The sequence below is a fragment of the Pseudophryne corroboree genome, chromosome 12 (assembly GCF_028390025.1).
Source record: "Pseudophryne corroboree isolate aPseCor3 chromosome 12, aPseCor3.hap2, whole genome shotgun sequence".
NCBI lineage: Eukaryota > Metazoa > Chordata > Amphibia > Anura > Myobatrachidae > Pseudophryne > Pseudophryne corroboree.
In genome coordinates, this window is record NC_086455.1 from 105,509,842 (window position 1) to 105,534,651 (window position 24,810).

Consider the following 24,810-nt stretch of genomic DNA (forward strand, 5'->3'; position numbering starts at 1 on the left):
CGAACGCAGGGCGTGTTTTTGACATCAAAACAGGAACTCAATGGTCTGAAGTGATCGCAAGCGCTGAGTAGGTCTGGAGCTACTCTAAAACTGCTCAATTTTTTTTGTAGCCGCTGTGCGATCTTTTCGTTCGCACTTCTGCTAAGCTAAAATACACTACCAGAGGGCGGCGGCTTAGCGTCTGCACGACTGCTAAAAACTGCTAGCAAGCAATCAACTCGGAATGACCCCCTATGCCCCCTCCCACAGGTAGTTATAGGTAAAAACATGCACGAAGGAGAAAGGACATACATGAGAGAAGGAACATGATAACAAAGGGTGGTGAGATTTACATACCAGCACACCACTAACATATAACCACTAACCACTAACACATAACCACTAACGTAGCAACGGCTGGTAACAACAACAGCAACAGCTGAACAGGTAACCACATAACAAGAGTCTGCAGAAAAGTCAATGCACTGAGGCGGGCTCCCAATATCCCTTATGGACAACGAGAAAAGGATTTACTGGTAGGTATTAAAATCCAATTTTCTGTGGCATTCATAAGGGATATTGGGGATTCTAATACAATGGGGTCATCCCAAAGCTTCCAGAACGGGCGGGAACATGCGGAGACTACTGCAGCACCACCTGCCCCAACTGGGTATCCTCTTTGGCCAGGGTATCAAACTTGTAGAACTTCACAAAGGTGTTCTTCCCCGACCAGGTAGCAACTCAGCATAGTTGCAAGGCCGAGACTCCACGGGCAGCCGCCCAGGAAGAGCCCACTGATCTTGTAGAGTGGGCCTTTAGAGACTTAGGAACAGGTAAGGCTGCCGACACATAGGCCTGTTGGATAGTAAGCCTAATCCAATGAACAATGGACTGCTTTGAAGCAGGGCAGCCCTTCTTCTGTGCATCATAGAGCATGAACAAGGACTCAGTTTTTCTGACCTGAGCTGTATGCGTGACATAGATCTTCAAGGCACGCACAGCATCCAATGCCTCCAGAGGACCAAAGCGTCATAACTGGATGGAATCACAATAGGTTGATTAAGGTAAAATGCGGAGACAACCTTCGCCAGGTACTGCTGTTTAGTCCGGAGCTCCGCTCTGTCCTTGTAAAAGCCCAAGTATGGACTTTTACACGATAAGGCCCCCAATTCTGAGACACGTCGAGCAGAAGCCAGGGCCAGTAACATCACTGTCTTCCACGTGAAGGTACTTGTCTTCTACCGTCATCAGAGGTTCGAACCAGACTGTAGAAATGCCAACACTACATCCAAATCCCAGGGTGCCGTAGGCGTCACAAAAGGTGGTTGTATGTGGAGTACCCCTTGCAAGAAAGTCTGAACTTCTGGCAACACTGCCAATTTCTTCTGGAAGAAAATGGAGAGGGCTGAAATCTGGACCTTAATGGAACCCAGACGTAAGCCCTTATCTACACCAGCCTGCAGGAAACGTAAGAAACGTCCCAAGTGAAACTCTGCAGGCGGATACGTGCGTTCCTCGCACCAAAAGACATATCTCCTCCAGATATGATGATAGTGTTTGGACGTCACAGGTTTCCTGGCCTGAACCATGGTAGTAATAACCTTCTTAGAAAGGCCCTTGTGAGCTAGGATGTTCCGCTCAACCTCCATGCCGTCAAACAAAGTCGCCGTAAGTCCAGGTAGATGAACAGTCCTTGTTGAAGAAGATCTCTCCTTAGTGGTAGAGGCCAAGGGTCTTCGACGGACATGTCCAGAAGATCCGCATACCACGCCCTCTGAGGCCAATCCGGGGCAATCAGAATTGCCTGAACATTTTGATTCCTGATTCGCTTTAGCACCCGTGGGAGCAATGGAATCGGAGGAAACAGGTAGACCAGCCGGTACGGCCAAGGCGACGCCAGTACGTCCACTGCCCTCGCCTGAGGGTCCCTGGTCCGTGAGCAATACCAGGGAAGTTTATTGTTGAGTCGAGAAGCCATCATTTTTATTTGTGGGCAACCCCACTGGTCGATGATCTGCTGGAACACCAGATGGTGGAGCCCCCACTCCCCCGGGTGGAGATCGTGATGACTCAGGAAGTTCGCCTCCCAGTTGTCCACACCCGGAATGAAGATTGCTAACATTGCTCTTGCATTTCTTTCCGCCCAAAGGAGCATCTTTAATACCTCTCGCATGCAGGCTATGCTTTTTGTACCACCTTGTCGATTGATATACGCCACTGTCATGGCATTGTCCGACTGTACCTGGATCGTGTGATCCATGAGCAGAGGAGAGGCCTGAAGCAGTGTATTGTAGATCGCCCGAATGTTCCAGAATGTTGATCGGAAGGAGGGCCTCGTGGGCTGACCACCTGCCCTGGAACTGCGCCTCTTAGGTGACAGCTCCCCATCCCCGTAGACTCGCATCCGTCGTGAAGAGGGTCCAATCCTGAATCCCGAAACACCAGCCTTCCAGGAGATTGGAGGACTGTAGCCACCACAGGAGGAAAATCCTGGCCTGAGGTGACAGCCGAATCATCTGGTGCATCTGTAGATACAATCCGGACCACTTGCTCAGGAGATCCAACTGAAACGTTCTAGCATGGAACCTCCTATACTGGATCGCCTTGTATGAGGCAACCATCTTTCCCAACAATCGTATGCAAAGATGAACGGACACTCGAGTAGGTCTGAGCACCATGCGGACCATCTGCTGAAGTGTATTTGCCTTGTCCTCTGGTAGAAACACCTTCTGGGCCACAGTATCCAGCAACATCCCCAGGAACAGGAGCCTCTGAGTTGGCTCCAGGTGGTACTTCTGTAAGTTGAGAATCCACCCACGGTCCGACAGAAGATGGATAGTGTGGTAGATATGGTGCAACAAAAGCTCCTTGGATCATGCTTTATCAGAAGATCGTCCAGGGACAACATGGACCCCCTGGACCCGGAGTTGGAACATCATCTCAGCGAACAATTTCGTGAATACCCTTGGGGCTGTGGACAGGCCGAAGGGCAGTGCCTGGAATTGGAAGTGATTGTCCAGAAGGGCAAACTGCAGGTACGCCTGATGAGGCGGCCAAATTGGAGTATGGAGGTAGGCGTCCTTGATGTCCAAGGAGACCATAAATTCCTGTTCTTCCAGGCCCACAATCACTGCTCGCAGGGATTCCATCTTAAACTTGAACACCTTCAAATAAGGATTCGAGGATTTTAGAGTCAAAATAGGTCTGACCGAACCGACCGGTTTCGGCACCACAAACAGGTTTGAGTAAAACCCATTGCTGCGTTGCGGTATTGGTACTGGAACAATGACGTGGGACTGGACCAACTTTCGGATGGCCTGTTGCAACGTAACTTGCATATCCCCCAAAGCTGGTAAGCTTGATTTGAAAAATTGTTGGGGAGGAGTACTGTCGAACTCCAGCTTGTAGCAGAAAGTCTCCCAAACGCAGTCAAGCTCCACCTCGAGATCCCCTCGGGGTGGGTGGGCACCGTCATATTGAGGCCTTAGTGGACGCAGAACCAGTGGACTGTTCCTGAGAGCTGGAGCTGGCAGGTTTTCTGGACTTACCTCTGGTGCCTCTAGTCGCATTGGAGACACCTCTTGCCTTAGATCAAAATCTGTGAGACCGAAAGGACTGGATAGACGGTCCCAGATAGGAGCGTCTCGCCGGCGGGGCCCAAGAGGGGAGAAACGTGGATTTCCCAGCCGTAACTTTGTAAATCCAGATATCCAATTCAACCCCAAAGAGCCATTCCTCCAAAAAGGGGAGGGATTCCACACTATATTTGGAATCCGCATCCACTATCCACTGACGCAACCACAAGGCCCTGCGCGCCGACACTGCCATGGCAGAAGTCCGAGCATTAATGTTCCCCATCTCCTTGAGAGAATCACAGAGGACCTGTGTAGTGTCCTGAATGTGTTTTAGGAGGGTTACCATAGTATAAAAGGCATATCCCCCGAGAGGCCCCCCTGAATTTGAGTGGCCCAGGAATGAATGGCATGGGTCATCCAGCAACCCGCTATGACCAGCCTTTGTGATATACCAGCTGCCAAGTATATAGACTTCAGGGTAGTCTCTATCTTCCTATCCCCAGGATCCTTCAAGGTAAAGGAGCCCGGGGCAGGCAACACCGCCTTTTTAGACAGGCGAGAGACAGAGACATCCACCCCAGGGCGTTCCTCCCAAAATTTTTGACCTTCAGGAGCAAATGGGAAAGTGCGCAAAAACTTTTTGGACATTTGTCTGGATTTTTCGAGGCTAACTTGAATAGGTCATCTAACTCTGTAAAGTCAGGGAAAGTGACATTAGGCTTGTTTTGAACAAAGAAAAATGACTGCTGTGACGCAGCATCCTCTAGAGGGAGCTTTAACACGTCCCTTATTGCCAAAATTAAGGGTTCAATACCTTGAGCAGAATCGGGATCCCCACTAACAGGATCCAGGTCATCCCCATCCTCCTGTATGTCATCATCTGTATCAGAGAGTACAGCAGGTAAACCACGCTTCTGTGGACCTGCATGAGAGAGGGGAGGCTGTGCCTCTGCCCTAGCAGCTAAATCTGCAACAGCTTGTTGTAGTAGCTGAGTCTTCTGCACATTAGCAGTGAGCTGGGATGACATATCTGACATCATAGTCTTAAGAAACCCTAACCAGTGGGGCTCTGGACTCTCTCCCCAGCCCCTTCACTGATTTGTGAAGATCGACTGCATTGTTCACATGAAACAGAATTCGTAGATAATGGAGAGAATCTAGTGTGACATACACTGCACAGTTTGTGTTTACCCATGTTTCACAGTAAGCACACAACATACACATACACACATACAGTTATATTGCAAGCCTGCCCTACTGTATGTGAGAGGAGACACAGAGAGTGAGAGGACACCAGCACACCCTCAGCTGCACAGCCCCAGTGAGGCTGTCAGCTCCTTATAATACAGTAAAAACTAACAATTATTGTCCTAAATAGGATCCAGATAGTGTACACAAGCGGCTCTCCCCCTTTGCTACACCCTGTACCAGATATCCAGCGTGGCTGAGGAGTCAGGAAGCGCTGTGTTTGCTGTATATGGCTGCAGTAAGCAGAGGAAGGCGCCAAAACCGCCTCAGGTCCTGCTCTGATATGTAGTTCTGCCCCCTCCAATGGAATATTAGTTACACTAATATTTTATACAGGCAAAGTCTCCTTTTAAGCTCAAAACATCACAACAAGTGCTAGTAAAGCCTTTTTTGCCAGTTCGACATAGGGGAGGGTCCCCCCCAGGAGGGTCCCGTATTCCGTGCCCATGGTCAGACGCACTTTGACCTGGGGGACCCCCCTAGCAGGGCCCCCAGTTTGTACTCACCACCAATGTCACCTTCAAGCAGCATTAGGGGTGTGCGGCGTGCTGCGGCTGTGACAGCCAAGGCGCAGTGCCCCGCTGAACAACAACCCCTCAGGACGGTGGTCCTGCAGCGGGGAAGCGGCTCTGCACCTCGTAAGGCCGGTGACCGTCCCCATCCCTACCTCCCACGGTGCAGGTATGCTGTTGCCCAGACAGCATACTGAAAATAACAAACAGAAAAAAAAAAGAAATTGAAGAAAACTCTCTAAAGCTCAGAGATGTGCATCTTCTCCTGAGGGCACTTTTTTCTAAACTGCCTGTGGGAGGGGGGATAGAGGGGAGGAGCCAGCACACCCAGTTGAAGAAATTTAAAGTGCACTGGCTCCTTTGGACCCCGTCTATACCCTATCGTATTAGATTCCCCAAAATCCCTTATGGATGCTAGAGAAATATATCTACCATCATGGTCCATGTAGACCGAGTGAAGGGTGAAGGGAATTCTACTATGTATCAGAATTGTGACCCCGTAGTGCTTAATTTGGATGGAGGAGTAAAATACAGTGGAAAAGCGTTTAGTGCAAAGAGACGGGTGCGAATCGGCTTTGAGACTTTAAGACTTTGGAGCGAACAAAATAAAGTGGAACATTTCTGAGTTTTCTGAGGAGTATTCAAATCCTTAACATTCACAGTGGCCATAGTAATAGACATCGTCGTAAATATTAAAGTAGCTGTGTTAACTGTGGAGAAGAATGGGTGCTCCTAATTCGTTGATTGAGAAATAGGAAAAAGTGAAAAAAAAGTGAATGGTAAAGAAGAGGTGGAGGGGAAAGGGGCTGGGTGGGAAGTTTCCTGCAACCAGCGAAAAGGCGATGCACCCAGAACTCAGGACCAGAGGGTCCGAAATGAGGAGATTCGGGACTAAGACCGTATCACCTGAAAAGGCAATTTGGGGGGATGGGCATTTTGCTCATACGTGTAATTGCTTACGAGGGAACCTAGAAGAGAGTATGTGTTGGTAATAAAATAGACGGTCAAGCCCCTCCAGTGGTGAATTAACATGTGAATCAGCAAAACTGACCTAGAGATATAAGACATTAAAATATCCTGATAACAAGGTAACAGACTAAAGTACAATGGAGACAGAAATTGCAAGTATATCCAATTTTAGTACAGCCAAGGACAGGGACGTGTAATGGTTATCTTATGGGGGGGAAAAAGAAAAAGAAAGAACAGAAAGTAGAAACGGGGTGAGACATGGGTGAGGCAGACAGTGGTCTTTCAAAAACGTACATCAGAAAGCCCCACCTAAACAATACAAGAACAATACCAATAAGCATATCTAAAGTCCATGTCAGCAGAAATAAGTAAAACAAAGTTTACCTGCACACCCATGACTTTCAAGAGTAGCAGTATATGGGAGAAGAATAAGTACTCACCGTTAGGTGCGTAGTCATAAAGCAGTATAAGGTACAATAAGGTCTACTTGCGCGCACATGGAGACAAATGCAAGAAAAGGGCCAGGGTACATAAATCGGACATATGAAATATTGTCATTTTAAGTAGCGGACGATGAAGCATGAGAAGGACTTGAGTCTTCCAGTTATGAGAGAAAGTCTTTCTCTTCTCTGGGATCCCTAATGATGACAGTCTTCCTGTCGATGTCCACCAGCAATTTAAAACGGAATCCCCAGCGATATTGGATTGCTCGTTTGCGGAGGACGTTCGTAAGGTCCCGGAGTTCTCTCCTCTTAATGATGGTGACAGTGGCTGTCCTGATAGAACTGCAGTTTAACGCTGTCATGAAGAATAAAGGGCTTGCCTCTTGTTGGAGCCAAAACCATTTTCTTATCCTTGAAACTCAAGAAACTCATGATGACATCCCTCGGTGGACCCCCATCTTTAGGTCGAAGAGCTGTATGGGCCCTCTCCAAGGGGAATTGACGACTGCCTAAATCCATCAGTAAGTGAGAGAACACTCCATGTAGGTAAGTCTCTAATTCCATCGGTAAAATGGACTCGGGGAAGTTACGGATCCTGTGGTTATTCCTCCTTTTGCAATTTTCTAAATCTTCGTTTTTAGAGCGAAGATCCGCCATACCTTGAATAATGTGATATACGTCCCGTAACATCTCATTCTGGACTTTTTGAAGAGTGTCCTGATGCGATTCTAGTTTGGACGTTCTGGTAGATAATTGCGAAAGATCAGATCTAATAGATGAAACAGCTTTGTCTAATTTAGATTCCAGAGATTCTTTAAAATCCATGATGAGGGACCGTAGTGCCATAACGTCTTCATTAGTAGATGGGGCAGGAGGCGGTGGATCTTCCTTGTCCCCTTGGGAGGGGTTGGGGGAGGGAGGACCCGAATTCGGAGAAGATTTATCGTTTTTAGAGAAATGGTGAGTAATATCAGCTCCTACACATTTTTTTGGCACTGGTGGCAGCTTGACTCATTATGACAATAGGTGTTATTACCAAGTAGGACCACTCAGTTTCACAGTGTGGGGATGGGGAGTTTAGGTGGAAGAGGTCTAGAAAAATACCACTAGAGGGGGGGACATCAATTATGTCAGGGGAGCATCTTTGTTGGTGGGGTGCTTCAGAATAAATATTAGCCCCTGCCGACAGTGACATTATTATTCCCCTTGGGTACCTTTCAGGGAGACCAGTGGCTCCAGTAACTGGTAGGAGCACAGGAATACACCGGATCCGAGGTCTGGTCCTGCACCCAACTTTTAGGTGGGTAGGAAACGGGGGATCCCCGCGAGGGTGGTAGTAGCAGCCGAGATGAGGACAGGCATGCAGGAGGGCAGGGAGCACTGTGAGCCTCACAGCTCTTTGACCATGGATACGGGCAGCAGCTCCCAAGCCTCACACAGTGGCAGATCAGCCAGGAACAGGGATCTGGGGCAGCCGTATTGTGGGCCCAGGGAGACCCCAGATAGGGAGACCAAAAGAGGGTGTCAGCGGTGGAGAAGGGACCAGGATGCTGAGAGGACTGTCAGCGGAGTTTGCCAGGGCAAGATGGCCACCACCAGCCGAGCCGGAAGCTCCGAGGCAGCAGGGGGCTCGCTATGGGCGCCCAGAAATGCAGTAGTGACAGCGGAGGATCAGAGCCACCAGAAGTCCCATCAGCGGCGGTCCCGGCCAGCCCCCAGATGCGCGTCAGCTCCAGCCGCTAGTCACCTGATGTCCGCAGTGGGTATCGAGGGTAAATCAGGTCCCGGCTGTAAGGGGGCAGATAGGCCGCAACCCGCGAGAATGCCTAGAGCGTTCCCCTGCTCCACAGCTCTGACTGAGCAGGCATCTAGGGGGAGAGGAGGATGAGTGGGGGTAACGGAGGGGCAATTGCAGCCCCAAGAATGTGATGACCTGGGATATTGGAGGATTGGGGTAGGAGCTCAGGCAATGCACGTCAGTTCCTCACAGGTGTTAGGTCATGCCCCCCTCCCCCCCTTACATATGATAGATTTTATATGATTTATTGAATCACCCGCTGGTGCATGTATGTTGTATATTTTAAGTTTTCTATGGTATAAATATTGGCTTCTATGCGCTGTTATATTTCCTTTTATTTTTTGCTTTGTCTTTGATTTTCAAGGGATGAGTAAGGGTTAAGCAGCTAGAATGAGTGTTTTACATTTATTGATTAAGCACTGAGTCAGTCTGTTTTGTATTTATTTTTTAGCAGGTTTAAAAATCTTTTCACATGATCAGATGACCAGGAATGGATGAAACCAAAGATTTTGTGAGCGTGCACACTTTACCAATGTCTGATCGACTGGTTGGTCAGACGATGGATTGGATGAGAAGTGGACAAGGTTTACCAACACTGTTTCTGTAGATTGGTGGTACTGAAAGTAGTTAACAAAAGTGCTACATAACAGTTACTGACAGTAGGTTTGACATGGGGGTGCAGTAGAGTGATTTTGAACACTGAGGGTTGGAGGCAGCAGAACAATGAAAGAACATGGAGGAGTTGCATAAGAATGATTATGACATGGGGAGTGTAAAAGAGTGAAAACTGGACTTTGGAGGTGCACAACAATGATAATTAGAGGGGGTGGGGAGTGTAGGTCAGTGACACCAGGACATGGAGGGGGGGTGCAGAGCAGTGACTTAAGGAGCTGGGGTGCATGTCAGTGATGTCAGGAGCTAGGGGTGCAGGGCAGTGATGACAGGTGCTGAGGGTGCAGTGCAGTGATAACAGGAGTTGGGGTGCATGTCAGTGATGTCAGGAGCTAGGGGTGCAGGGCAGTGATGACAGGAGCTGAGGGTGCAGTGCAGTGATAACAGGAGTTGGGGTGCATGTCAGTAATGTCAGGAGCTAGGGGTGCAGGGCAGTGATGACAGGAGCTGAGGGTGCAGTGCAGTGATAACAGGAGTTGGGGTGCATGTCAGTGATGTCAGGAGCTAGGGGTGCAGGGCAGTGATGACAGGAGCTGAGGGTGCAGTGCAGTGATAACAGGAGTTGGGGTGCATGTCAGTGATGTCAGGAGCTAGGGGTGCAGGGCAGTGATGACAGGAGCTGTGGGTGCAGTGCAGTGATAACAGGAGTTGGGGTGCAGGGCAGTGATGACAGGAGCTGAGGGTGCAGTGCAGTGATAACAGGAGTTGGGGTGCATGTCAGTAATGTCAGGAGCTAGGGGTGCAGGGCAGTGATGACAGGAGCTGAGGGTGCCGTGCAGTGATAACAGGAGTTGGGGTGCATGTCAGTGATGTCAGGAGCTAGGGGTGCAGGGCAGTGATGACAGGAGCTGAGGGTGCCGTGCAGTGATAACAGGAGTTGGGGTGCATGTCAGTGATGTCAGGAGCTAGGGGTGCAGGGCAGTGATGACAGGAGCTGAGGGTGCAGTGCAGTGATAACAGGAGTTGGGGTGCATGTCAGTGATGTCAGGAGCTAGGGGTGCAGGGCAGTGATGACAGGAGCTGAGGGTGCAGTGCAGTGATAACAGGAGTTGGGGTGCAGGGCAGTGATGACAGGAGCTGAGGGTGCAGTGCAGTGATAACAGGAGTTGGGGTGCATGTCAGTGATGTCAGGAGCTAGGGGTGCAGGGCAGTGATGACAGGAGCTGAGGGTGCAGTGCAGTAACAAGAGCTGGGGGTTGCAGGGCAGTAACAGAGATGCAGCCTACTTACTGGGCCAGAACTGTCTCTGCAACCACTAACTGGGAACATGAAACTGAAGAGGCTGTTACTAGATAGCTACACCATTGCTATAGACATTGTGACGGTGCTGGGAAGAAGTTCTGCAGGTCCTATATTAATTTATTGATTATATATGAATACAAAGATACAGTGAAAGCAAAGAAGAGAAAGGAATGGTGTGCACATGGAACTAGAATTGTGGCCATTATTCAAATAAAACATTATATATAATAATACATTAATTTAAAGGTATTTTTATGTCAGGATCCATTAATAGCATCTAATCAAAATATTAAAAACAAAGAAACAACAGAGATGTAAATAAATGAAGAATAAATTAAGAAATATGTGTTTAAAGACAGGTGATGTTTTATGCACCTTGGATTTAACTCGGCTTATTGTTAGACAGGAGAAGCACCATAACAAATGCTCCCATCCTAACACTGGCGTGCGCAGCACATTTTATTAGGGGGTGCACCGTTGGGGGGGGGGGGTGTCTAGCATCGCCTTTTGGGCGTGTCTAGCACCATCTATTGACGGTCAACGCATATAATATATCCACCTTTGTAGCAATCCTAATAAAGCAGATACATTGTCAGATGTTGTGGTGTGCACAAAACAAACACCCCTGATGGCACTCACTGCATTTATACTGCTCCTCCTCAGCCTGGTCTGGCTCCCCCTCTCTTTCCCCTGCAAGCTGCAGCAGCTTACTTACAAGTCAGTCACTCACTGACACTGACAGTCGCAGACTAGTACTGCTGCTGCTGGAAAAACGAGTGATGTGTCAATGTTGCTGCCGACCGCCTGTCAGTATTGAATTTGTCTTCCTAAGAGGAACGCTGGCTGCATGCTGATCCTCATCAGTGTCTGGCGTTGGCATAGCATAGGAGGAAAGAGGTGGGCGTGCGAGCAGCATGATGTAATCACGTCACATCACGCTGTTTTTGTACATGGAGGTGGAGCCGGGAGTTTGAAAGCCGGTGGCAGTAGCACCGTTGATTAACCCAGTGGTCCAGTTAGTAATGCAGTCCTGACAGGGTGCAGCGCAGAGGGGACAGTAATCAGCCTGCTCGGCGATCGCTGCATCAGGCATGTGAGATCGGGGTGCCAGACATTAGGGGGTGCCTGTGCGCACCTATGCATCCTAACCTTTAATATTTTCAAGATATACTGTCTAGTTACAATGTATTTCAATGCATCAGTCCGCTGATAGAGTGTCTGTTTCTGGGAGGTTATGTTACAGTCTCTTCATTATTTGTTACTAGAAGGAAGAGGCTGCCACAGGCTCTTACGGTGTGCCCCAACCCCCCCCCCCCCCCCCCCGCCAGGAGAAGTTGGCCAAGTGAAGCCATTTACACTACACTCCCTACGATCAGCTACTTGGCATTCGCAATGTTATGATAATCCCTATCTTTAACATATTTTACCAAGTAAAAAAAAAAACTGTAAAACCGCTCACTAACAAAAAAAACAGGGGCAAATGAGGGCAACATCTCCACTTCTATAAACCAGCACTTTAGTATAAATATATCCTATAGTCTTAAATCATCCCCTACCCTGAGTTGTGCCTTCCCAAAAATACCTCAAAATAGATCAAAATTAACACTTTTGTCAAAGTGACGAAAAACTGAAATATATAATTTTAGATTATTCCAAACTACTCATTTACTTTTGCCTGGGATGATGATGATGACGAACGTAAATCCTTACTGCAACATTGACAAACAGTAGGTATTTCTCTCTCTCTCTCTCTCTCTCTCTCTCTCTCTCTCTCTCTCTCTAAGGCAGGGGTGGGGAACCTTTTTTCTACCAAGCGCTATTTGGATATTTATAAAATCCTTTAGGGGCCATACAAAATTTATCAACTTAAAAACTACCCTGCCCCCCATTAGTTAAGCCCCTTAGAGATACTGAGTGCGCGCACCAAAAAATTGGTGTGGCCAATTAAAATGGGACATGATACACATATGCCCCCAATAGTGCAGTGCCAGATACACATATGCCAGTGCAGTGCCAGATACACATATGCCAGTGCAGTGCCAGATACACAAATGCCAGTGCAATGCCAGATACACAAATGCCAGTGCAGTGCCTGATACACAAATGCCCCCACAGTGCCAGATACACAAATGCCCCCACAGTGTCACATACACAAATGCCCCCAGAGTGCCAGATACACAAATGCCCCCACAGTGCCAGATATACAAATGCCCCCACAGTGCCAGATACGTGCCATATATACAAATGCCCCAACAGTGCCAGATATACAAATGCCCCCACAGTGGCAGATATACAAATGCCCCCACAGTTCCAGATATACATTGCCCCACAGTGCCAGATACACAAATGCCCCCAGAGCACCAGATACACAAATGCCCCCACAGTGCCAGATATACAAATGCCCCCACAGTGCCAGATATACAAATGCCCCCACAGTGCCAGATACACAAATGCCCCCACAGTGCTAGATATACAAATGCCCCCACAGTGCCAGATATACAAATGCCCCCACAGTGCCAGATATACAAATGCCCCTACAGTGCCAGATATACAAATGCCCCAACAGTGCCATACCGCTCACCGCTGCTACAGCTCCCTCCGGCGGCGGCGTGTCTCAGCTGTCGGGTCAAGGCAGAGATGAGAGCGCGGCTATGTCATTCTGCGGCGACGTGTAGGACTTAAAACCAGCCGCCAGTTCGTTAGCCAATCAGAGCTTGCGGACCGGCAGCAGTGGCTCCTGATTGGCTGCCGGTCCACGAGCTCTGATTGGCTCACGAACCGGCAGCTGGTTTGAGATCTTACCCACTGCTACCGGACATAGTGGCTGCGCTCTCCTCCCTGCCCTAACAGCTGAGACACACCACCGCCGGACTGAGCGGCGGCTTGTCATGCTGCCAAACAAGCGGGTGGGTCGGAACAAATGGCTTTGCCGGCCATATACGGCCCACGGGCCAGAGGTTCCCCACCCCTGCTCTAAGGGCAGGATGCATCAATCATGTGATGTATCCCGCCACTCCCCGTATGTATATCGGCGTTTACTAATGCCATATGCATTAATAAAATCACAAAGGACAGCTCTTGCAGTAAGAGCTGTCATTTGTAATGATAGGACTTCGGGGATTATAACACGGGGTCCTATCTACACATGCATCCAATGTAGCGCGCGCTGCAGGGGGTGCTGGGATCCCTTTCAGTGGGGAAGTGCAATAGAAGCCCATAGGCGTCTATAGGGCAACTCCATCTGAACATGGCGTTACCCACCGAATCCAAGCGGGGCTTTGTCCAGAGGAGGTAAGTGGGCAAATCTCCGAAATGGCATTTTCTGAGGCCTGGCTGCATTTTTAGGTTTGCTGCATCCCGCCCTAGGTGTCTACACTTCAAGATGGCCACACACTGATGACATACCATAAACAGTTTTCCCCCACTCCCTTATGTGCAGACACTAAATTGATATTTACTTACTCATTTCCTTTTTATAAGGGTGTTTCCACACTTATGGACCAGTATATATATATATATATATATATATATATATATAAATATATATATAGTGAGTGTAATACCACACTTTAGAACATTTCAATTGGCAGTGATACATGTTACAATTACCTCATACTTTGAGAACAGGGTTTTCTGCATAAGGGATAGAGGAGCAGAGAATTTTGGGGGGGCTGGAGCCCAGAACATTTTTAGGACTCCTGGGTTTAGAAATGCCTGTAAAACATGAAAAGAAAAATATTGTAGCAGGAGACCTACAGGGTTTCTATGCAGTAATGTCTGTTCCTATTGTGCACATATATTACTGATGCAGACTGAATACTATGTTTGTGTAGGATACAGTATATTGCATGATTTTACTTCAAACTTTCTCGCACACAGAGTGGTTGCCATTTAAGACATATCAAACTTCTATACCAGCAGCGCAGTCTTAACAACATTGTAGGCCCTGAGCAAAGCAATGCACTACACTACACACCCATTCACCGGGACCAATTTAAAAAAGTCAGAACATGCCCCTTCTGAGGTCTTGTACCTCTCCACATGCTCCTACAGTGGGGATTGAAAGTTTGGGCACCCCAGGCAAAAATTCATTTTAATGTGCAGAAAGAAGCCAAGGAAAGATGGAAAAATCTCCAAAAGGCATCAAATTACAGATTAGACATTCTTATAACATGTCAAAAAAAGTTTGATTTTATTTCCATCATTTACACTTTCAAAACAACAGAAAAAAAAATGGCGTCTGCAAAAGTTTGGGCACCCTGCAGAGTTAATACCTTGTACTGCCCCCTTTGGCAATTATCACAGCTTGTAAACGCTTCTTGTAGCCAGCCAAGAGTCTTTCAATTCTTGTTTGAGGTATCTTCGCCCATTCTTCCTTACAAAAGTCTTCCAGTTCTTTGAGATTCCTGGGCTGTCTGTGACGCACTGCTCTTTTAAGGTCTATCCATTGATTTTCAATTATGTTGAGGTCAGGAGATTGTGAAGGCCATGGCAAAACCTTCAGTTTACGCCTCTTGATGTAATCCACCGTGGATTTTGAGGTGTGTTTAGGATCATTATCCATTTGTAGAAGCCAGCCTCTCTTTAACTTCAGCTTTTTCACAGATGGCATCAAGTTAGCGTCCAAAATTTGCTGGAATCTTATTGAATCCATTTTTCCTTCTGCTTGTGAAATGTTCCCTGTGCTACTGGCTGCAATACAACCCCAAAGCATGATTGATCCACCCCCATGCTTAATAGTTGGACAGAGTTTCTTTTCATTAAATTCTGTGCCCTCCCTTCTCCAAACGTACCTTTGCTCATTCCGGCCAAAAAGTTCTATTTTAACCTCATCGGTCCACAGAACTTTATTCCAAAATGCATCAGGCTTGTCTATATGTTCATTTGCAAACTTCAAACGCTGATTTTTGTGGTGAGGACGTAGAAGAGGTTTTCTTCTGATGACTCTTCCATGAAGACCATATTTGTACAAGTATCTCTTTAATGTGGAATAGTGTACCACAACGCCAGTGTCTGCCAGATCTTCCTGGAGGGATGGTGCAGTCAAACGTGGATTTTGACTTGCTTTTCTCACAATCCTGCGAGCTGTTCTGTCTGATATTTTTCTTGGTCTTCCAGATCTTGCTTTAACTTCCACTGTTCCTGATGACTGCCATTTCTTAATTACATTCCAAACAGAGGATATGGGCATCTGATAACGCTTCGCTATCTTCTTATAGCCTTCTCCTGCTTTGTGAGCGTCAACTATTCTCAGTTACAGTGTTCTACACAACTGCTTAGAGGAACCCATGGTGCTGATTGTTGGAGCAAGGTCAGATGAGTCTGGGCTTTTAAAACCTTTGAGATTGACATCACCTGGTCTTTCCAGACGATGATTGAGAACAATCCATGACACTGCCAGGTCTCAGCTGTCCAAAGGGGGCAGTACAAGGTATTAACTCTGCAGGGTGCCCAAACTTTTGCAGACACCATTTTTTGTTTTCTGTTCTTTTGAAAGTGTAAATGATGGAAATAAAATCAAACTTTTTTTGACATGTTATAACAATGTCTAATCTGTAATTTGATGCCTTTTGGAGATTTTTCCATCTTTCGTTGGCTTCTTTCTGCTATTCCGCCATACCACGTGCTTTCCGACAAGTCGGAATTCCTGACTTGTAGGAAAAATGATGGGACCATTGAATAGGTGGGAACCCCTTCCGAACTAAAATAGTCGGAAACTGCCGTCTTTCCGACAAGACGGCAGTTTCCGACTACAATTGAATATACCCCATAAGTGTAAGATGCAGCATCTTTTTGGCACAAAAGCAGCACTGAAACATGTAGGGAATATATCCAGCTCTACATGTATCCTTCAGTGAGGGCCACAGGCAGCAGTGTCATCAACAACAAAACATACAGTATATAAACTAACAAATAGAGCAGCGATGTCAATGTGACATCATGTGCACATCAGTCTACGTGCATTTCTGTAGTTCATTAAATGACCGTTATTGTTTAATACTGTACAAAAATGGTCTGTGTATTATATTCACGTAGTTTCATATAAAAATAGAATTATTGTAAAAAGCTAATTTCTGCTATTTACATTGTATGTTTCTCCAGTGTTTAAAAGGTTGTGAAAGAAAAAAACATGTACAGTAAAAACAGGATTGTAATACCTACCGGTAAATCCTTTTCTCCTAGTCCGTAGAGGATGCTGGGGTCCACTTCATGACCATGGGGTATAGACTGTTCCACAGGAGCCATGGGCTTTTCAATGGGTGTGGACTGGCTCCTCCCTCTATGCCCCTCCTCCAGACCTCAGTTATAGGAACTGTGCCCAGGGAGATGGACATTTCGAGGAAAGTAGTTACTTTAAAGTGGTGGGATACATACCAGCTCACACCTCAACCATGCCGCACAACAGTGGTGAGATACATAACAGCTCACACCTCAACCATGCCGCACAACATGGCATTCAACAGAACACACGCCAACAGACATGAATCAATTACAGCAACAGGCTGAAACTAATATAACACAACTTGTGTAACTCTAATGATAAAAAACTGCAGGTAGAGTACGCACTGGGACGGGCGCCCAGCATCCTCTACGGCCTAGGAGAAAAGGATTTACCGGTAGGTATTAAAATCCTGTTTTCTCATACGTCCTAGAGGATGCTGGAGTCCACTTCATGACCATGGGGTTTATACCAAAGCTCCAGTATGGGCGGGAGAGTGACATAAATCTTCAAAGCCCTAACCACATCTAGAGACTTTGACTCAGTGAACGTGTCAGTAACTACTGGCACCACAATAAGTTGGTTTATGTGGAACGAGGAAACCACCTTTGGAAGAAAATGTTGACGAGTGCTCAACTCTGCCCTATCTTCATGGAAGATCAGGTAAGGGCTCTTGTGAGACAAGGCCCCCAATTCAGAGACCCGCCGTACGGATGCCGATGCCAAAAGCATCACCACCAAGTGAGAAACTTCAACTCTATCTCTTGTAGAGGCTCAAATCAATCCGATTGAAGGAACTGCAACACCACATTAAGGTCCCATGGTGCCACTGGAGGCACAAATGGAGGCTGGATGTGCAGAACCCCTTTCACGAAGGTCTGAACCTCTGGAAGAGAGGCCAATTGTTTTTGGAAGAACACTGACAAGGCCGAAATCTGGACCTTGACTGACCCCAATCGGAGGCCCGCCTCCACACCAGCCTGCAGAAAATGAAGAAAACGTACCAACTGAAACTCTTCCGTAGGAGCCTTCTTGGATTCACACCAAGACACATATTTTCTCCAAATATGGTGGTAATGTTTAGACGTTACTCCTTTCCTGGCCTGAATAAGTGTGGGAATGACTTCCGTTGGAATACCCTTTCGGGCTAGGTTCCGGCGCTCAACAGCCATGCCGTCAAACGCAGCCGCGGTAAGTCTTGATACACGCACGGCCCCTGCTGCAGCAGGTCCTCGCAATGAGGAAGAGGCAGAGGATCTTTTATGAGCAACTCCTGAAGATCTGGGTACCAAGCCCTCCTTGGCCAGTCTGGGGCAATGAAGATTGCTTGAACCCTTGTTCTTCTTATGATTCTGAGAACTTTTGGGATCAGCGGAAGTGGAGGGAAGACATACACCGACCGAAATACCCACTGGGTCACTAGCGCTTCCACTGCTATTGCTTGAGGGTCTCTCGACCTGGAACAATATTTCTGAAGCTTCTTGTTGCGACGAGATGCCATCATGTCTACTTGAGGAACTCCCCAAAGACTTGTCACCTCTGCGAAGACTTCTTGGTGGAGGCCCCACTCTCCTGGATGGAGATCGTGTCTGCTGAGGAAGTCTGCTTCCTAGTTGTCTACTCCCGGAATGAAAATTTCTGACAGAGCCTTTACATGTCTTTCTGCCCAGAGGAGGATCTTCGTCACCTCTGCCATTGCCGCTCTGCTTTTCGTTCCGCCTTGCCTGTTTACGTACACGACTGCTGTTACACTGTCCGACTGGATCTGCATGGGATGATCTTGAAGAAGATGTACCGCTTGTTGAAGGCCGTTGTAAATGGCTCTCAATTCCAGCACATTTATGTGAAGGCAGGCTTCCTGACTTGACCATTTTCCCTGGAAGCTTTCTCCCTGAGTGACCGCTCCCCAGCCTCAGAGACTTGCATCCGTGGTTACCAAGAGCCAGTCCTGAATTCCGAACCTGCGTCCCTCTAGTAGGTGACAACTGTGTAGCCACCACAGGAGCGAAATCCTGGCTTTTGACGACAGGATTATCTTCCGGTGCATGTGTAGGTGGGATCCCGACCACTTGTCCAACAGGTCCCACTGGAATACCCTGGCATGGAACCTGCCAAACTGTATGGCCTCGTAGGCCGCCACCATCTTCCCCAACAACCGAATGCACTGATGGATCGACACACTCGATAGTTTCAATATCTGTTTTACCATTTTCTGGATTTCCAGAGCCTTTTCCACTGGAAGAAATACTCTCTGAACTTCTGTGTCCAGAATCATCCCGAGAAAAGACAATCTTGTCATCGGTTCCAACTGTGACTTTGGATAATTTATGATCCAACCGTGTTGTTGAAGTATTGACAGGGAGAGTGTGATGTTTTGTAACAACTGCTCCCTGGATCTCGCCTTTATCAGGAGATCGTCTAGATAAGGAATTATATTGACTCCTTTTTGACGCAGGAAAACCATCATCTCCGCCATCACCTTGGTGAATACCTTCGGCGCCGTGGAGAGACCGAAAGGTAACGTCTGAAATTGGTAATGGCAATCCGGAACCGCGAATCTCAGATAAGCCTGGTGAGGAGGATAAATGGGAACATGCAGGCAAGCATCTTTAATGTCTACAGACACCATGTAGTCCCCCTCCTCCAGACTGGAAATCATTGCCCTCAGTGATTCCATTTTGAACTTGAATCGTTTCAAGTAGAGATTCAGATTTTTCAGGTTTAGGATCGGTCTGACCAAGCCGTCCGGCTTCGGAACTACAAAAAGGCTTGAATAAAACCTCTCCCCTTATTGTGACAAAGGTACCAGGACTATGACCTGATCCTGACATAATTTTTGGATTGCCGCTGTTAGTGCTTCCCTTTCTGGAAGAGAAGCTGGCAAGGTCGATTTGAAAAATCGGCATAGGGGAACGTCTTGAAACACCAGCTTGTATCCCTGGGACACTATTTGCAACACCCAGGGATCCAGGCCAGACAGAATCCAACCTTGGCTGAACAGTTTGAGACGTGCCCCCACCCGAGGAGCCCCAGCGTCATGCTGAAGATTTGGCAGAAGTAGGGGTAGACTTCTGCTCCTGGAAACCTGAAGCTGCTGTGGACTTCTTTCCCTTTCCCCTTCCCCTACCCGCAAAGAAGGGGGAACCTCTCGCTTTTTTGTATTTATTGGGCCGAAAGAACTGCATGTGCGGGTGATATGTCTTTTTTTGCCGATGCAGGCGCAGAGGGCAAAAATGTCTTCTTACCTGCGGTAGCCGCCGAGACTAACGCATCCAGTCCATCGCCAAATAAGGCCTCACCTTTATATGGGAGAGCCTCCATATTCTTTTGGAATCTGCATCCGCATTCCACTGGCGAATCCACAATGCCCGCCGAGCCGGTACTGCCATGGTAGCGGCTTGTGAACTCAAGAGTCCAATATCTTTCATCGCTTCTAGCATGTATGCGGCAGCGTTTTTTATATTTCCTAACTTAAGGAGTATCTCATCTTTATCAATCGTGTCAATTTCTGATGACACGCTTTCTGACCATTTTTCAATAGCGCGACTCACCCACGCGCAAGCAGTTGTGGGCCTGAGCAGCGTACCATTGGCAACATAAATGGATTTCAATGTAGTTTCCATCTTTCGGTCTGCCGGCTCTTTTAGTGAAGCCGTGTCAGGTGCAGGGAGAATTACCTTCTTTGTCAACCTGGACAGTGCACTGTCTAACACAGGGGGTGACTCCCATTTTTTCCTGTCCTTCACCGGGAAAGGATAAGCTATCTGAATTCTCTTGGGAATACAAAATTTCTTTTCGGGATTCACCCACATCCCTTCAAAGAGTGTATTAAGCTCATGGGAAGGAGGGAAAGTGACCTTAGATTTCTTTTCTTTATAGAAATAAGCCTTCTCCTGAGGTAAAGGAGTGGCTTCCGTGACTTCCAGAACTTCCCTTATAGCCACAGACATATATTGTATATTTTTTGCCAATTTATGATCTATTTCTCTGGAGTCACTATCGTCGACACAAGAATCAGTGTCCGTGTCGGTATCAGTATTCACAATATTCGCAAATGGTCTCTTATGTGACCCAGAGGGGTCGCCTGCGGATGGAAGAACAGAGCCCTGAAAAATCACATCCTCCACAGATTTTCTCCAGCACTCAGCATGAGATTCAGACTTATCTAATCTCCTACTGATATGATGCATACTATCACGTATTTCTTTCACCCATGCAGGCTCTTGGTGTGCCGGCAGCGCCACCACATTACACTTCTGTGTCCCTAAAATGGTTTCCTCCGGGGAGGAACTCCCTGCCTCTGACATGTCTTACACACGTGTACAACACACACAGACACACTGGGACTTATTGGGGACAGACCCACAGTAAAATCTGTCAGAGGGACACAGTTTAGGAGCAGCCAGTTCACAACCCCAGCGCCAGTATCTAATGCCTGTGAACACAGAATGCCCACTGACATGCAGCGCTTTTTACACAGTAAAAACACACTTGTAAAGCACCAAATTCGCTTGTGCCCTCCCCTGTTTTGCACCCTGATACTTGTAGTCAGAAGTGAAGGAGGACCAGCGATGTCTCTGCAGCCTGAGGAGAGAGAAAATGGCACTGAGCAGTGTGCTGGCTGCCTGTGGAAGAAGCTCCGCCCTTTTTACCTCAGAAACTTTTCATAATATTTATACTGGCGGGTGTAAGGCTGTGCCTGGGCATTGTCAAAGTCAGAAAAATGTCTCAATGCACGTTGCCATATTTGCACCGCACACTGGTCCGTGCTGCGCATGCGTACGCTCTCCCGTGGAAGCGCATACCCGCAATAGCGTGCACTCGCACGCGCAGTATGCGCATTTACGGTAGAGTTTATGTGATCGTAGCGTGCGACTCATTAGTTACAAATGTTCACAATTAATGTAGTTTATAGATCATGATCCCTTTGATAGTTTCTGTAAGTTTGGTTAAAGTATAATGTCCCAGAGCTGAGGAATCCCTCTTTGCATCGTACGAAGGGTTTAACAGGAATCATACAGCAGTGTTTGGTACCCATCGGAAGAGTATTTAATTAGCAATATTCCGGTGTTGGTTTGGAGCGTATTAATCGCTCGTGCGAATAGTTATGGACATAAGAAGTTTATGTCCATTTCTATTAATTACACATACTCAGGTATGCGGCGGGAAACCCAGTTTCCCACCCACCTGAGCTGTTGGAAATCGTCACAGCCCACCTGTATGAATCACCCTATGACCTTTTGTTATGATGCAGGGCCGAATTCCTTCGGCCAATGGACAATGGGATTGTAGGACCAGGAGATTGCATTGTGTGTGGAGCATAAATAGGCAGGCCGACCACATCCAGCTCTCACTCTCTCATCAACGGTTATCTGCTGATAATCGGGAGCTGGATATCGAGGCGCTGGCGATCATACCCTTTGTGCGTAAGTTCTCTCCATAATCATTGTCTTTCTGCGAGCCAATCTCTCTCTCTCTCTCTCTATCTCTCTCTCTCCTCTTTTTCTCTTAAATACCTTATAGTATTATAGTATTGTATCGTATTGCATTTAGGTCAGTGTAGTATTGTCTTTTTGTATTTATTGTTTAGTTCTGTGGTTAGGAAGTCTCTGTTATATTGTAGTGTATCATATGTACTGTTATCCCCTTTTACAAGTATATTAGACATAATACAGTTAATAGGCCTTGGAAACCTAAACCAGTATCTGTGTATTTCCTATAGTGATAAGTGTTCATTTGAGCGTCGGTGACGCTCATGCAGCTTTGTAGATAGTCAGGTTCCACAAGGTTGCACTTACACCCTGTACTCACATTAAGGTATTCAGTGTATTTCATCGGTATAAGGTTTAACATAAAGGTATAGTGTTGTGAGCGTCTGCATCGCTGGTGACCTCCTCGTGGTCTCTAGCGTACGCTACGTTACAGCGAATCTTTCCCCTAGACATAACCAATAACGTGTCCTGTGATCACTGGGCCGTGAGCGAACGTGACGCTTGAGCGTCTCGCCTACGGCTGAGCGATCGTTACGCAAATAGCGTATCATTACGGTATTTCTTAAATAAACAGCGTACAGTGTTCTTAGCTTCATAAGGGTTGTTTATACGACAAGGAATTTAGAATTGTCAATTGCGGGCTCGTCCGGTCCTTTTCACATCTGCACTAGGTAGATCAGCAGACATTATCCCTCCAGCAAAGGGTGGGAGGTTGTCTCATAGTGCTGGCGGGATAAGCGTCTGCTTCGCTTAGGTAAAGAGTGCTGAAGGAATCCGGTAACCGGAAGTAAGAACAAAACGCTTGTGTCTTTTAAAACTGTTTATTTTTCTTTTGTCTTGCGTACGCATACATTTATCTGCATTTCTTTTTCAAATTTCGTATATCACTATTCCTGTTTGCCAATTTTTTTATAGTTGATAGAAAGTGCAAAAAAGAGATTTGCTGTTATTTTAGAGGTAATAGTTAAAGTATAGAACAAACACACGGTTTGTCTGAGATACAAGGCAGTCAGTGTGGATTGCGGTAGATGATCAGGGATCATCTACATTGATAAATAAATATATTGTGTTACGGTGGATCCTTTGCATTGCGTACACGTGTCGCTAACAAAGACTAGCGTACGCAATCCAAAAGGCAGACGCACGCAGCGTTCATTACGCAACGTAGCGTCTGGTTACGCCCACGTAGCCCGAGTCACGAAAAGCGATAATTAGCGCAAAGCGATAATTAGCGCAAAAGCGATAAGTAACGCACAGCGGTAGATAACGCACAGCGGTAAATAACGCAAATCTATTTTTTGGAAAATCTGAAATTTAGTTTAACAGATCCTGCTCCTAATTGGTAACACTTTTGGCCTGAAGACAATTTCTGCGCAGAAATAGATATAGAAACAAAGTGTACATGTGTTGAGTGAGTGTGTTTTGTATACAAAAGTTTATATAACTTTAAGGTGGAACCAAAAGGAAAGTCGGGTACTCGTTAAGGAACATACGTGTAAGTGACATATACGGTGGCCAGGGAGGCATCCCTGGTTAAATAATATTTGAGCATTAGAGTATAGCGGACCATAAGGTAACAAGACCAGGAGGTCGTAAGGTAAAAGGTCCGCTATAAAAGTCCAGTGGCACAACGCCTGGGGTGTTGGTGCAGAACCCATATAGGCCATAAGCTCTGGTTGAAGGAATCGCGGCCGGAAACATCGATTCCATTGGTCTTTCAGTACATGACAAATAGTGCTCGTGTACTGAACGATTGGACCACACGTAATTGTGTGCAGTAGTTAGTAATCTGACCTAAATACCATTAGAGTAAAGTGGTCACAAACGCTATTTGTACATTCTGACGTGATTTGTGTAATTTTTTATTTTTGGAAGGGAAGTTCGCTGGTCACTCAGGAACTATCTAACAACCCCAACTTTACTGGAAAGAGTAAGTGTCCTGCGGGTAACCCTCATATGTTCCAGTAAACTGAAGGTTCCATAGGGGCCCTGTATCGAGTACGCTGGCATCATAACGGTGTTTACAGGTCGTATTGGTCGAGGTGGGCGAGTGAGTGGGGTACTCGGTAAACCGCCACCGCCGGCCTACTGTGGAGTAATTTGGTTGTCTGAAAAGGCTTGCTGAAAACCTTGATACAGAAAATCCAAGGAGGATTAAGCAACACCTACAGACGATGGGGGCCAGTTGCTCAGGTAGGGGGCGATCAACCCAGGTTCAGGTTGATTCAGAGAACCGACCAGTCGGGTCGGCAAGATACATCATGTGTGAAAAATACGGTAGTCACACAGAGGTTTTATGTGATGAATGGGAGAGAATGACTGTACAAGACAGGGACAAGTTCCCAAGAATAGGTAGCTTCAGTCCAGAGGTGTTACAAAATTTAAGGAGGAGGATATGTCTCGTAAAATCAGCAAAGAGACGAATTCAGCATCATGATTATTTACAGTTATGGCACCAGGAAGGTGAGATACAGAGAGGTTTGGCTCTGGCGGCGGGATCTGGGGCAGTCAGGAAGTTGATTGCCACAGCTCCTCCCCCACCATACATTGCAGGAGAGAAGTTGATTGCGGAGAGAAACGCACTGGGTTGTAAAACACAAACTCTTAGTAACACTGTAAATGTTAATGATGTTAACCAAATAACTCATGCAAGTATTAAC

The 24,810-nt window shown here is 47.0% G+C and overlaps 1 protein-coding gene across 1 annotated transcript in view; it reads right to left on the reverse strand.

Annotated features, from left to right (window-relative positions):
- The window catches only part of TTC6 (tetratricopeptide repeat domain 6), a 660,756-nt gene that overhangs the window by 403,737 nt on the left and 232,209 nt on the right, over positions 1-24,810 (reverse strand). The window contains exon 8 of the mRNA XM_063947843.1: positions 14,048-14,152. Within this exon, the coding sequence (XP_063803913.1) occupies positions 14,048-14,152 (105 nt within the window). The remainder of the gene's footprint in view (positions 1-14,047; positions 14,153-24,810) is intronic.